General features: G+C 41.3%; 1 protein-coding gene across 11 annotated transcripts in view; it reads right to left on the reverse strand.

The window, feature by feature from the left end:
* SGIP1 (SH3GL interacting endocytic adaptor 1) overlaps positions 1–12467 on the reverse strand; it is a 229982-nt gene that overhangs the window by 115212 nt on the left and 102303 nt on the right. For 6 of the 11 annotated variants that reach the window (XM_047788738.1, XM_047788742.1, XM_047788741.1 and 3 more), the window contains 4 exons: positions 10927–10998; positions 7006–7062; positions 2619–2673; positions 1197–1372 (listed from right to left, as the gene is read on the reverse strand). In XM_047788738.1, the coding sequence (XP_047644694.1) occupies positions 1197–1372; positions 2619–2673; positions 7006–7062; positions 10927–10998 (360 nt within the window). The remainder of the gene's footprint in view (positions 1–1196; positions 1373–2618; positions 2674–7005; positions 7063–10926; positions 10999–12467) is intronic. The other 5 variants (XM_047788744.1, XM_047788743.1, XM_047788746.1 and 2 more) reach the window with 1 other exon arrangement.

Below are 12467 nucleotides of genomic sequence, written 5' to 3' on the forward strand. Positions count from 1 at the left end.
ACACCATCCCTGTTACAGACCAATATATGAATTTAAAATCTGTACCCTCCATTGCAGAAGGGAAAGAAAACTAACATTATGTCATGCCTTCCTTTGCAAGAAGACATCTTAAGATGGGCAGTGAGTATACCATGAAAAGTCACCAGAAATATATTTGCTGTGGTTGATTTCAATTAGCAATCATGTTAGTTGACTCTTTACTGAGCGCTAAAGAAGGTGTCATTATTGACTTTATTCCCCTCAGGTAGGCAAATGTTTATTCAAAGTACAGGTGATGACAACTTCTTTAGAAAGGGCAGTTGAGATATTTCCAGAAGCATCTCCAAAAAATGGTTCAGCATTTATTAACTACCTCAATCCCGAGAAACACTGAAGGGAGATCGAGTCTCTCTAAAGAAGATGCTGAGAAGCCCAGAACATAATAATAGCTGCTGGGACAAGAGACTTCCTTTGCTCTTCACAGCTATTTTTAGAAAACAATTGCAGCACTTATCAAACAGGACAGAGAAAACACGTGCTGGAACTCAGAATTCAGCAACTGGAGAAATGTAGTAGATGAGAATTGGGGGAGGAAGCGTGAATTGTAGAAAAATACCAACTTGATTAACATAAATAAGGCATACCTATATTTGAGAGGGTGATGAGAGTACTTAAGACAAATTGATAGTAAAATTTAAGGTAGATTGTGAGTTTTAATACCTTTTTAGACTATGATCTACGACATTAGATTAGTATTTCTCTTTTGAAGCACTAGCAATGAAAAATTTTTTTCTAAAAAAAGCAATTTCCTTGGTTTTCTTTCCATGAGTTTTTATGTGTCATAAAAGAGGACATTAAGATATGTTTTTAAAAATTGCTGTTAGTAAATATGTAAACTTCATGTTGTTTTTAATTGCTTCAGAAGTCTGGAAAAGCTTTATCTTTTTCTTCTTTGAATAATGTTTGCAGGAAAATAAGTCAAAAAGAAATGCGGTCCCAGGCACTTTTAGCACTTCTTTGAAAAGCACAAGAACTGTAATATAAAATGAACACGGCTTTGCATAGCTAGAATGACCTGTTTCAGGTTTACAGAATTCATAAAATGGTGACCATATGCAGCCTTCGGTTTAAGGAATTTCTGATCTACTTAACGTTTATGGGTGGAATATGGCTGTCTGTCCAAGCTCAGCAAGGCGTGAAATAAAAAAACCACTCACCACCGGTGATGGAGAAAGTGCAATGTTGCCTATTGAGGCCTTCAGTTCATCTACAGTTGCAGCGTTCTTAAGAATGTCTTTAGATTGCAATGGCTTAATCTTGATATTAAACTTCTTATGCGATTCCTCTTCCTCTTCCGACTCGCTTGAGGAATAAAAGTGCTTTCCTTTGGTAGGTAGAACACAGTTAAAGATACATAACTCTTTTGTCTATGGGGAGGCAATGACGAGTCTAAGGTAAGGGTGACTAAACATAGAGGCAGCAGGGGTGTACTTAGATGGCAGAAAATCAAAGTAAAACAAACAAAAATAAAAGAAGAAGGCAGGGAAGGGTAAAATGTATTCACCTTTCCTTGGAGCATCATTAAGGATGGTGAATTTCAAGGAGCGATGGTTACAAAGGAATACTTTTTTTTTTTTTTGTCTTTTTGCCTAGAAAAAGGGCCTCTTTCGGGGCATATGGAGGTTCCCAGGTTAGGGGTCTAATTGGAGCTGTAGCCACCGGCCTACGCCACAGCCACAGCAATGAGGGATCCGAGCCGAGTCTGCGACCTACACCACAGCTCATGGCAACGCCGGATCCTTAACCCACTGAGCAAGGCCAGGGATCGAACCTGCAACCTCATGGTTCCCAGTTGGATTCGTTAATCACTGCACCACAATGGGAACTCCAAGGAATACATTTTTGCTGCAGCTGACCATTTGTGTCACATTCAGCACTCAGAGTGACACATCCACAGGAACTTCCTCTTGGCATAAGAGAAGAAGGCCACTCTATGGACCATGGATGAGGAGTTTTAAGTGCTTCAGAGTGTGACCTGCTCTGACCAGAGATGACTTTGGGGAAGACACAAGTCAGAGCCATTTTCCAGCCACCATGAGTGGCACTGTCATATCAAGTTTTAGCAAGACAAACTAGCACCCACAAGCTGCGCAATTACTTTTCCAGCACAATTGTTGTTTTTCTCTCCTCTCTCTCTCTTCTATGACTAGATGAAGGCAAAGTGCCCTTTATTAGTGATCAGGCTGTTCTCTGTGCTGTTTATTCCTCTCTAATACTAGGACAACATGACTCAAAAAGCTTGGGTTTCAGCACCTTTGCAAACCTAATTTATCACACCATTTTCTGAGAGAAAATGAAAATTAAAAAAATAAAGGAAGTTCCCATTGTGGCTCAGTGGTAATGAACCTGTCTAGTATCCATGAGGACTCGGGTTCGATCCCTGGTCCCGCTCAGTGGGTTAAGGATCTGGTGTTGCCCGTGAGCTCTGGTGCAGGTCGAAAACTCGGCTCAAATCCCATGTTGCTTTGGCTGTGGTGTAGGCTGGTAGCTGCAGCTAGGATTTGACCCTTAGCCTGGGAACTTCCTTATGCCATGGGCTTGGCCCTAAAAAGAGAAAAAAAGAAAGAAAGAAAGGATATAGCCGGGTTCCTCAGGTCTGATGCTGTAGCCTTCTTCATCCAGCTCAGGTGAGTTCTATAAAATACAAGTGCACATTAAACAATTATTATCCTGACAATGATAAAGGAATCATTCATTTTCCTCCAAGAGCCTTATACTTAAGACTTGCCTCTTATTTGGAGGTAAATACTGAGCAATGTGTTTAGATATTTACTCAGGGATATTTAGAGAGGCTTCCTATGGGGAAAATAATCTAGGAATCAACAGTCAATGAAAGAAAACATTCAAAGAGAATTTATCATGCATTTCCTGTAAGTCGAGGAGGGGGCATGTACCAAATGCAAATGATCTTTTATCTGTATTTTGTTAGGCAGAAGTTCCCCAAAATGCAAAGCACAAAACATCAGAGATAGGAGCTGGAAAGGAAAGGATAGTCGTGAGGTTTGGAAGAATTAGGGCATCTGCATGTGCCCTTTGGGAGGATGCAGAGGAGAGAGGTGGGTCAGTGGTGAGGAAGAAACTATACTGAGATACCAAGGCAGGAATGAACAGCATGGTTCCCGTGGGGGAAGGGACAGTGGAGATGGACAGCGTGGGTCCAGCGGGAGACAGTGAAGATGACAGGACTGGACAGGAAGCCATGTGGTGGGAGACCGTGGAAAATCAGACCATGGGGGGCCAATCTGCTGGGGGGAGAGTCTAGACCTGATATGGCTACTGCAGCTTCTCAATGAGGGTAGGAGATGCTGAAAGCAGACGCTTAAGATGCTGGAAGATGCTTCAGGTTAGACTGGGGACAGAGGACATGGGAGGAAGGAAAACAAATTCAAGAACCTTGAGTCAATTCGGGTAAGATGTGCTACGAAGGACCAAGTTGGTGGTGGTGAAAAGGGATGAACCCAGGACATTTGGAACCTTCCCCGTCTGTTCTTAGTAACAGAGAGGGAAGGTTGAAGAAGACTCAAAGATTTCTACTCTCAAATCCTGGGAGGATCCCTGGCTGAACTGATTCCAACAGCAGGCAACCTACATTTTTAGGAAAAAGACAGGAAAGATAAAAGTTCGCATGATCGGAATGAGTGTGATCTTTTAGTTTCTATTCTATGGTGAGTACTGGGACCCATGCTTTATTTCACTAACGCTTCATGACAGTCCTATGTGAAAAGAACTATCCCATTCACCAAGGAGGAAACTAAGAGGAATTAGATGCTATTTCTCAAGGAAACACACCCAGCAAGTGGCAGACCTGGGTCTTGACCCCAGGTATTTTGAGACTATCTCTATGCCTGAGAGAAAAAGAGGGTGCTGAGTTTAAGGGCAATGCTCTTGAAGTTATAGGCTTGGAAGTAAACAGGACAGAGCTGGAGAGAGAAAGAGAGAGAGATTTTGGAGTCCCCGAAGCAATAGATGTGCTGTGACCTTGGAGAGAGGTAAGGCCTGAACGCCATGGAAAAGCTGCCTTTTCTTGAGCATTTTCCTCTTGTCTTTCATTAGTAATCAGTTACTTTTTTTTTTTTTTTGGTCTTTTTGCCATTTCTTGGGCCACTCCCGCGGCATATGGAGGTTCCCAGGCTAGGGGTTGAATCGGAGCTGTAGCCACCGGCCTACGCCAGAGCCACAGCAACGCAGGATCCGAGCCGCGTCTGCAACCTCACGGCAACGCCGGATCATTAACCCACTGAGCAAGGGCAGGGACCGAACCCGCAACCTCATGGTTCCTAGTCGGATTCGTTAACCACTGCGCCACGACGGGAACTCCCAGTAATCAGTTACTTTTTTAAAAAATGCAAATGTATTGAGGACACCTTCCTGTTAAAATCCTGTCCCTGGCTTCTCCCTGCACTTAGAAAAGCCCAGCACCACTGTATAGCCTGGAAGACCCTGCCTGACCTGGCTCCTGGCCTGCTCTCTAGCCTCAGGTCTCCGATGATCCCAAGGCCTTCCTTCCATCGTAATGTTTATGATTTGATTGTTGCAAGCTCTTTCCCATTTCAGGGTCCTCATGAATGTCCTTCTCTCTGCCCTGAAGTCTCTTTCCTCAAATGTGCAGTCAGCTAAGCCCTACTTCAACTTCAGGGCTTTGCCAGAAGGCCACATCCTTCCATAGGCCTTCCTTGCTCTTAGCCCTTCCCTGTCAAAACCACGATGATATAATCTGTTAAGAATAAAATCTTTCTTATTTCTTAGAGACAATGGAGTCTAATGTATAATTACAACCAGAATTCCTATATGACCTGATTAGCTTTTAGGACGAAGCAAATTTGAAGGAAGTTCTGCTTCATTGAAACACATGGGTTTAGGGTTTAGATGGGGTGCCATGAAGTACTTGATGTGTAATTTTGTTTTGTAATTATCATGCTTCTTATGTGCTTAGTCTATCCCATTCCTGTGGATTAAAGAATTCTACAAAATACAACAAATATTTTTCAGGTGAAAAAGGGTCAATTTTGAAAAAAGAAATCACCCTTTCTTAATAGATTTATTTATTAATACATTTATTTATTTATTGTCTTTTTAGGGCCACAACTGTGGCATATGGAGGTTCCTAGGCTAGGGGTTGAATCAGAGCTGTAGCTGCCAGCCACAGCAACAGCCACAGCAATGCTGTATCCTTAAGCCACTGGGCGAGGCCAGGGATTGAACCTGCATCCTCATGGATGCTAGTCAGATTCATTTCCGCTGAGCCATGATGGGAGCTCCCCTTTCTTAATATTGTTAGTGGCTTCCCTTATAATATTATGTGTGAACAGTTTAGATGTAGGTTAGCATGGGGTTATCATAGATTCTAGGGAATTGAATTGCTAAAAATATCAAAAAGATCTAAATCCTGGGAAACAGATATGAGAGAGGATCAGGTAATGAGGTTGCTAGAATGACATTTTTCAGAGGGTACAGGTGGTATGAAGAATTTAACTTTTCTGAGCATTTTTCTCTAGAATGTAGTATTTATCATTTAAGGTGGTAAGAATTCAGTAGCATTTAATATTATAAATGATACTATTATTTATTATAAAAACAAAAGTTTTATTATTAACAAACATGCAAAAGCTTTACCATCAGGTTTAACTTTTATAAAAGGGGAGGTTGGGCCAAACTGTTACCGAAGGTATCAGTACAAACACATTTCGTAGGGATTGTGAATGTGGGCACTTACTATGAAAAAGAAATGATTTTTGCTGTGAATAGGGTCCACGTGTCTTATATGATTGGAGATCTAAGAGCAACTGTGTCCATCCTGTTGTGGTTGAAGCATGTGGTGAGGATGTTAACTGGTTTATGGGGGAATTATGAGAGTTAAGTCTCAGCTGGGATTCATCTTTACTCCTTGGGAAGCAATCGATGACTGCCATTAGATCTGGGAAAAATCTGTACTATGAGGCGATAATAATGATCATGGATGGCTACGGTCTCGATGTTTGTATTCCCCCCCCCCCCAATTTATATATTGAAATCCGAACCCCAAGGTGAAAGCATTAGGAGATGGGATGATTTGGTCCTGAGGGAGGAGCCCTCATGACCGGGATCAGTGCCCTTCTAAAAGAGACCCCAGGGAGGTTACAGCTGCAGGTGCCTTCTATGAACCAGAAAGGGGTCACTCAAGCAGACAGTGAATCTGCTGATACCATGATCTTGGACTTCCCAGGCTCTAGACCTGTTAGAAATAAATAGGTGTTGTTATAAACCATTCAATGTTTGGTATTTTTGTTAGAGCAGCCTGAATGGATGAGGACAATATGAAACCAAGGCTCAGGTATGAATTGACTTGCCCCAGTATTCAAAGCTGCTTCGAAATAATCCAGAACTGAAATATCTGGAGTTAATATTTTTAAAAGCATTTTATTTATTTATTTATTTATCTTTTGAGGGCCACACCCACGGCATATGGAGGTTCTCGGGTTAGGGGTAGAATGGAGGCTGTAGCTGCTGGCCTATACCACAGCCACATCAACGCAGGATCCGAGCTGCATCTGCGACCTGCACCACCAATCCTTAACCCACTGAGTGAGGCTAGGGATTGAACCCGTATCCTCATGGATACGAATCGGGCTCGTTAACTGCTGATCCATGATGGGAACTCCAAACAAAAGCAATTACAAGACATATTACAGGAGAGGCAGGCAACTGAAATAGTCTGCAAAGAATTATCTCATTGAATCCTTGCAACAATGCTGTAAAGTCCCTACTAACTGCATTTTTTGCTGGTCAGCAAATAAGTATCCCGAAGCCACACGCAACTGATATGTGGAGAGACTCTAATGCTCTTGACTCCTGTATCATGCTAATTATGCCAGACACTTCCTTATGACATGTTTCACTTATTTTGTGTCTCATTCTAAATGAGGAATGCCTCAATTCACTTTCACATCCTGAAATATTTATAAAGACAAACAATCCTCGGATACTCACATATCTTTCCCAATCAATTTCCGCATAAAATCCATTTGGTGCCCCATTGCTTTTCTTCTGTAATAAATTTGAAAATACATTTAGAAGAGAAACATTTGAATGGAAAAGAAAGGAACAAAGAACACTTAACTCTTATCTGTATTTAGCATGAGCTATCAAAATCCAGCACTGGAAAGACAAATTAGAGCAGCCTATTAAGAAACCACATTGGTGTAACTGAATGGTAAATTGCACTGTCATGAAATGGCATAAAAGAACTTGTACACTTACTTCACAAAAGACTGTAGGATACCTAAGCATACGGATATTACCAACTAGCTGTTCCAATTTTATTCAATTACTAAAGAATTAGCAGCACCTACATTATAATTTAATCCTCTAGACCTTCAGGGGATATAACCAGATGTATATACATATTTAAAAGAAACATTTTGACTTCTCTGCTGCTCTCTGTAAGATTCATTCTAACATATCCAAAGAGTTTTCATCCAAGTCATTAGCTGATCTTCTTTTAGCTTCTCTAACACTGACTCAACTTTTTCCTTGATAGAATATAAAGGAAATTGGCTCTACATCAGTTAACTCAGCCTCTAAGTCTTATAAAATAGTGTTGCTCTTCTTTTCAAGTGGCTCTTCTTATCACATTATTAAAAGAGAATTTGAGGATTCATCACGGATTTCTATCATCCATGCCTCCAGGAGCTCAGATCATGGCAAGATGACTGAGTGCCAGCTTTATTTCCTCTGGATTATTTTAAACGTTCTATTTAGACCCCTAGTACACACCATGCCACGTATGACCACAAGAACTTGAGCAAGGATATGGCATCATCCAAACTAAAATGGCTGGAATTCTCTACTTTTCATGAGCAAAGGACAAAGACAAAAATCGGTAATGGCAATGGAGAGTCCATTCAACAGCATTCCTCTCCTTAGCACATAGAGCGGGGGTGTGTCACTGAGCCTGTGACGAGGTCTCCTGACAACACACTGCAGATGCTGACGCACGAGGCTTAAGGACGGGACACCTAACTCTGCGATCACAAATGAAGGCCAAAGTGGAACTACAAAGTGAACAGCTGACATTTAATTTGACACATAGATAGGAGACGAAAGCTTTTCATTTATGCCTATAGGATCACGAGCAAACCACATAGAGGGAACCTAAGTCACCATCATCACTGATTAATACTTAGTGCATGTTATCCGGGCACCCTGAGAATGAGCAGTAGTTTAGTGACGGTGAATAGTGCGTGAGGACTAGATAATGTGTTCACGCCTTCCTCTTCCTACACACCAGCACCGCACTAGGATTTGCAAATACACAAACTCCCCAGAACACCGAGCCTGGACCTGTCCTCTTTGTCTTGCTCCTGACAGAGGTTATGCGCTTTATCAGACAACATCATTCTAACCTTCTCACAGAATCACCTTCACTGAATTAGGGCTTCAACGATATTTTTTCTTCTTTGAGCAAAGGTGGTTTTAGAAAGCTGCCATATCAACTCTGCACCTACGGAGCTATATTTGAGGACACAGCGCATTAAATAATGTGCCATCTCATCATAAAAACCTCTCCCATGGTGAATGGGCATGGTTCCTATTTTCGTTCTGTGTGCTTTCTTTTTAAGTTTCTACTTTACCAATCTGTTTGCATATGTCTTCTTAGCAAAATTCTCCAAGTCCTTTTAGAAAGGTATGTAATCAATGAACTAAGCTAAAAGTGAAACTCAAGGATTTCGCGATCATTCTAGCATTATTAATAGAACTTTTAGCTTGTAAACAATTTTTTTTTTTGCCTTTTTAGGGCTGCACTCAAGGAATATGGAGGTTCCCAGTCTAGGGGTTTAATTGGAACTACAGCTGCCGCCCTACACCACAGCCACAGCAACATGGGATCCAAGCCGAGTCTGCGACCTACACCACAGCTCACGGCAACACCAGATCCTTAACCCACTGAGCAAGGCCAGAGATCGAACCCGCATCCTCATGGATACTCGTTGGCGTCGTTAACCACTGAACCACGATGGGAACTCCTCCTAAACAATTCTTTAGTACAAAAAATTGTTAGCTAAAACCCAAAGAGATTAGGTAAATTACTGAATTCACAATTTTCAAAGTTCTACAGTTGTTTGCTTCCATGACAGTCTCATCTCCATAAAAAAAGCCCTTCAAAAAAAGATAGTTGACATGCTCTGCTGAACAAAAACAAAATATACATATGTGGTATGTGTGTATGTTTCTTTCCTGACAACATGTATAGAACACTATGAATAAAAAATTCTTCAATTTTTAAAAATATCTAGATCTGGGCTGCATGAACATTTCCCAGTTTCCATGGAAACCAATGGAAAATTGAGATAAAGAGAAAGCAAAGCCTATACAAAGAAATATTCTTCTAAGTTAAGAACATTTTAAACATAAATACTAAACAGAAACAATAAATCATAACAATATGTTCTTTGGGGCAGATATTCAAAACATATGTGCATGAGTGCACAAACACACAAACACACATACAAACATACACAGGTACATACACACACACAGTTTTATTAGAGGAATTGGAAATTTGGCCTGATTTATACTAGTGAATTCTTACAAATATATTTGTTTTTGCAAATGGATATTATCAAGTTAAAACTAAGCCAGAACCTGGTTGAAATTCTTCTGGTCAAACTCTAGAGAAGAAAAATTGTCTTGGTTTAACCATTTAAGCAGCTTGTAGTGGTGATAGTGGAGATAATAACCCTGGTGGTTTTTCATTGGGAAAACATTAAAAAAGCAAGAAAGAATGTAAGTTAAGTGGGGAAGTGTTATTTAAAAACTAGACAATATTTAAAGCAATGTTGGCTCGTCACCAACACATAAACAGTGATTTTTCTCTTGAAGTTATGTATTCTTTTAAATCTCTCTTTTTTAATTCCACAATTAGCATAAATAATGCCTACAACTTGAATATATGACTGTTACTTAAAGATAATTGAGGCTTACAGCAATATTGACCATGCGTTAATCAGCATTCTGTTTTGGTCAGGCTTCTCATTTACTCTTAGATAATACAATGGGTTAAATCAATACATGTAGTAACAATTGTGTTCAACTATACAGTCATCGAAGTTCTTAATTTCCATTGGGAACATTCCTCTTTTCCAAGGTCAGCTCATGGCTACCTAGTCTTCCTTGGTGAGAGTGTTAAAGACACATAATATACTGCCTAAATGTTATCTTTTTGCCATGGAGGTAGACTTGACTCATGGTGTAAATAATCCTATAGAACAGCACTGTCCAACAGCACTGTCTGGGACATAAACGTTCTGTATGCTTACTGTCCAATATGGTGCCACTAGCACAAGTAGCTATGGAGTATTTGAAATACAGCACATGCCACTGAGGAACTGAGTTTAAATAGCCACATGAGGCTACCATGTTGGCCATCCTAACTATAACTTCTGCATATTCTGTGCTGGCATCAACATTCCTGATGTGACATCCTTTGGTCAAGTACATTGGTTCCCATGGGCCAAGGTTCTGCCAAATTTCTGATATTACTGAAACAGTGCTCATCTTAACAAAGAGCTACTTGGTTTGTATAGTATTATTTATAGTATAGCCAAAGCTTTTTTTACAGATAAAATTTGAATCCCTGTCCTATGTCTAAGACAAAGAACTCCCATGTCTTTTATGCCTGATCACTCTTTAAAAGTATATGCAGATGTCAATATATAGTCTATATGGTTGATTTAAACATTGGCCCTGGGTGATCAAGAAGTAATGGGGAAATACTATCTAAGAAAGAGTCTTCTTAAAGCTATTTTTTGTTTTTGTTTTTGTTTTGTTTTTTTCCAATTTCAAATGGGGATTTTTACTCACTGTTTCTACAACCCCTTGGAAATTTTAAACTAAAATCTGTTTCCTTACCGAAACTTTTTTTCCTCCTTCACGCGCGCACTCTGCTTTGTTATTGTAGGGTGGTTCATGTGGGCTGGGCTGCTGGAATTGATTGTTTTCATGTAGAAAAAAGTTGTTAAAGGATCTGTTTGTTCTTTAAGACACATATAAAGAATCACATGGAGTCAGCAAACATACCAGAGAAGAAACAAAGTCTAGGCCAAATTGCAGGGCCTACCAATCTTGGCAGGGTTCCTGAAGCAAGGAGTGGACTTTGGGGCCCATAATGAGGCTCTATTCAGCAGGCAGGTGTGGCTGGGCCAGGAGAAAAAGGGAGTAGGGGGAAGAGGCATCCTAGGCACAGGGTGATGTGAATCTGGTCCTCATTCAGCCAGTCTTCATTTATAGGGAGGGAACAGACCCCCGGACCCACCCAAGAGATGCAATACAAACAGTTGTATTTCTCATGGGAGTCTGAAAAGGCTAGCTCCACCATACACCCACTGCACCCAAGCTTTCCTGAGAGTCATCAATACCCAGAGCATGCATAGCTGACAGCTCCAGATCTGGGCCCATCCCTGCACACCTCTTCAGAACGAGCAGGGATCTCCTGCCAACAATGGCCATGACTGCCCCCCCCCGCCCCCCCCCCACTGCCTCCCAGCCTTGGTGTGGATGGAAATCGGAATGGCTTACGAAGAAGTTAAGAGTGTGTCCTGCACAAATCAGAGTTTGTCCCTGGGTTAGAATGCATCGCCACCCACAGCTGTCTGAAGCCATGTCACCGCAACAGCCAGGTCTGCTGGGGGTGGGCATATTCAGCCAGTGGGTAGCAAGGCAAGCCCACCTTCATACATGCAGCCCAGCCACAGAGCCTCTGTGGCCTAAACCTCAAAGGCATCATCATCAGAGACGGGCTTCACTGGATTCTGAGAAACTGAAATTCAATAGTTAAACCTAGTGCGTGGCCCCCGCTCTGCCAAAGTTGTTTATAAGGATTAAGTGGCTGCACCATCACCTGAAGTTTGTGGAACCACATTGGTGAAGCCACACATTTCAACTACAGATACTCCAAAGGCAATAATCTGAAAGCCAAGTCAGCCACGTAAAAGTGGACTGGGTCCTCAGACACAAGGTCTTAAAGAAATCAGTCTGAGTTTGAAAGAAAGTCAGGTCGAGATTTCTAGGGACCCAGTGCAAACAGAAAACTTGGACTCCTATAGCACTGGTCCGATAAGGAGTTCTCAAACTTTGGTGACAGACCAGAGTACGTGGAGAAAACTTCAGATACATTTCCAAATGGTAAACTTAGAAGCTGGCCAATAATTCCCGATCACCTAGGAAGCTATATACCCTTTGCCTGAGAACATGCATTTATTTTGCATGTAGCCTGTTTTCTAAACAGGTCTGTGTTATTTCCTGAGAAATTGAAATTTGATCGTTCTTCTTTCCAGGGATACATGCGTGGCATTTCCAATTAAAGAAAAAAGAGGGCACATCTGCTGATAAATAACTTGATGTGACTGGGACTGGTGGCAGTGAAGGGGGACGTGGGTGACCTCAAGGATGAA

This window comes from Phacochoerus africanus, chromosome 8, assembly GCF_016906955.1.
Source record: "Phacochoerus africanus isolate WHEZ1 chromosome 8, ROS_Pafr_v1, whole genome shotgun sequence".
NCBI lineage: Eukaryota > Metazoa > Chordata > Mammalia > Artiodactyla > Suidae > Phacochoerus > Phacochoerus africanus.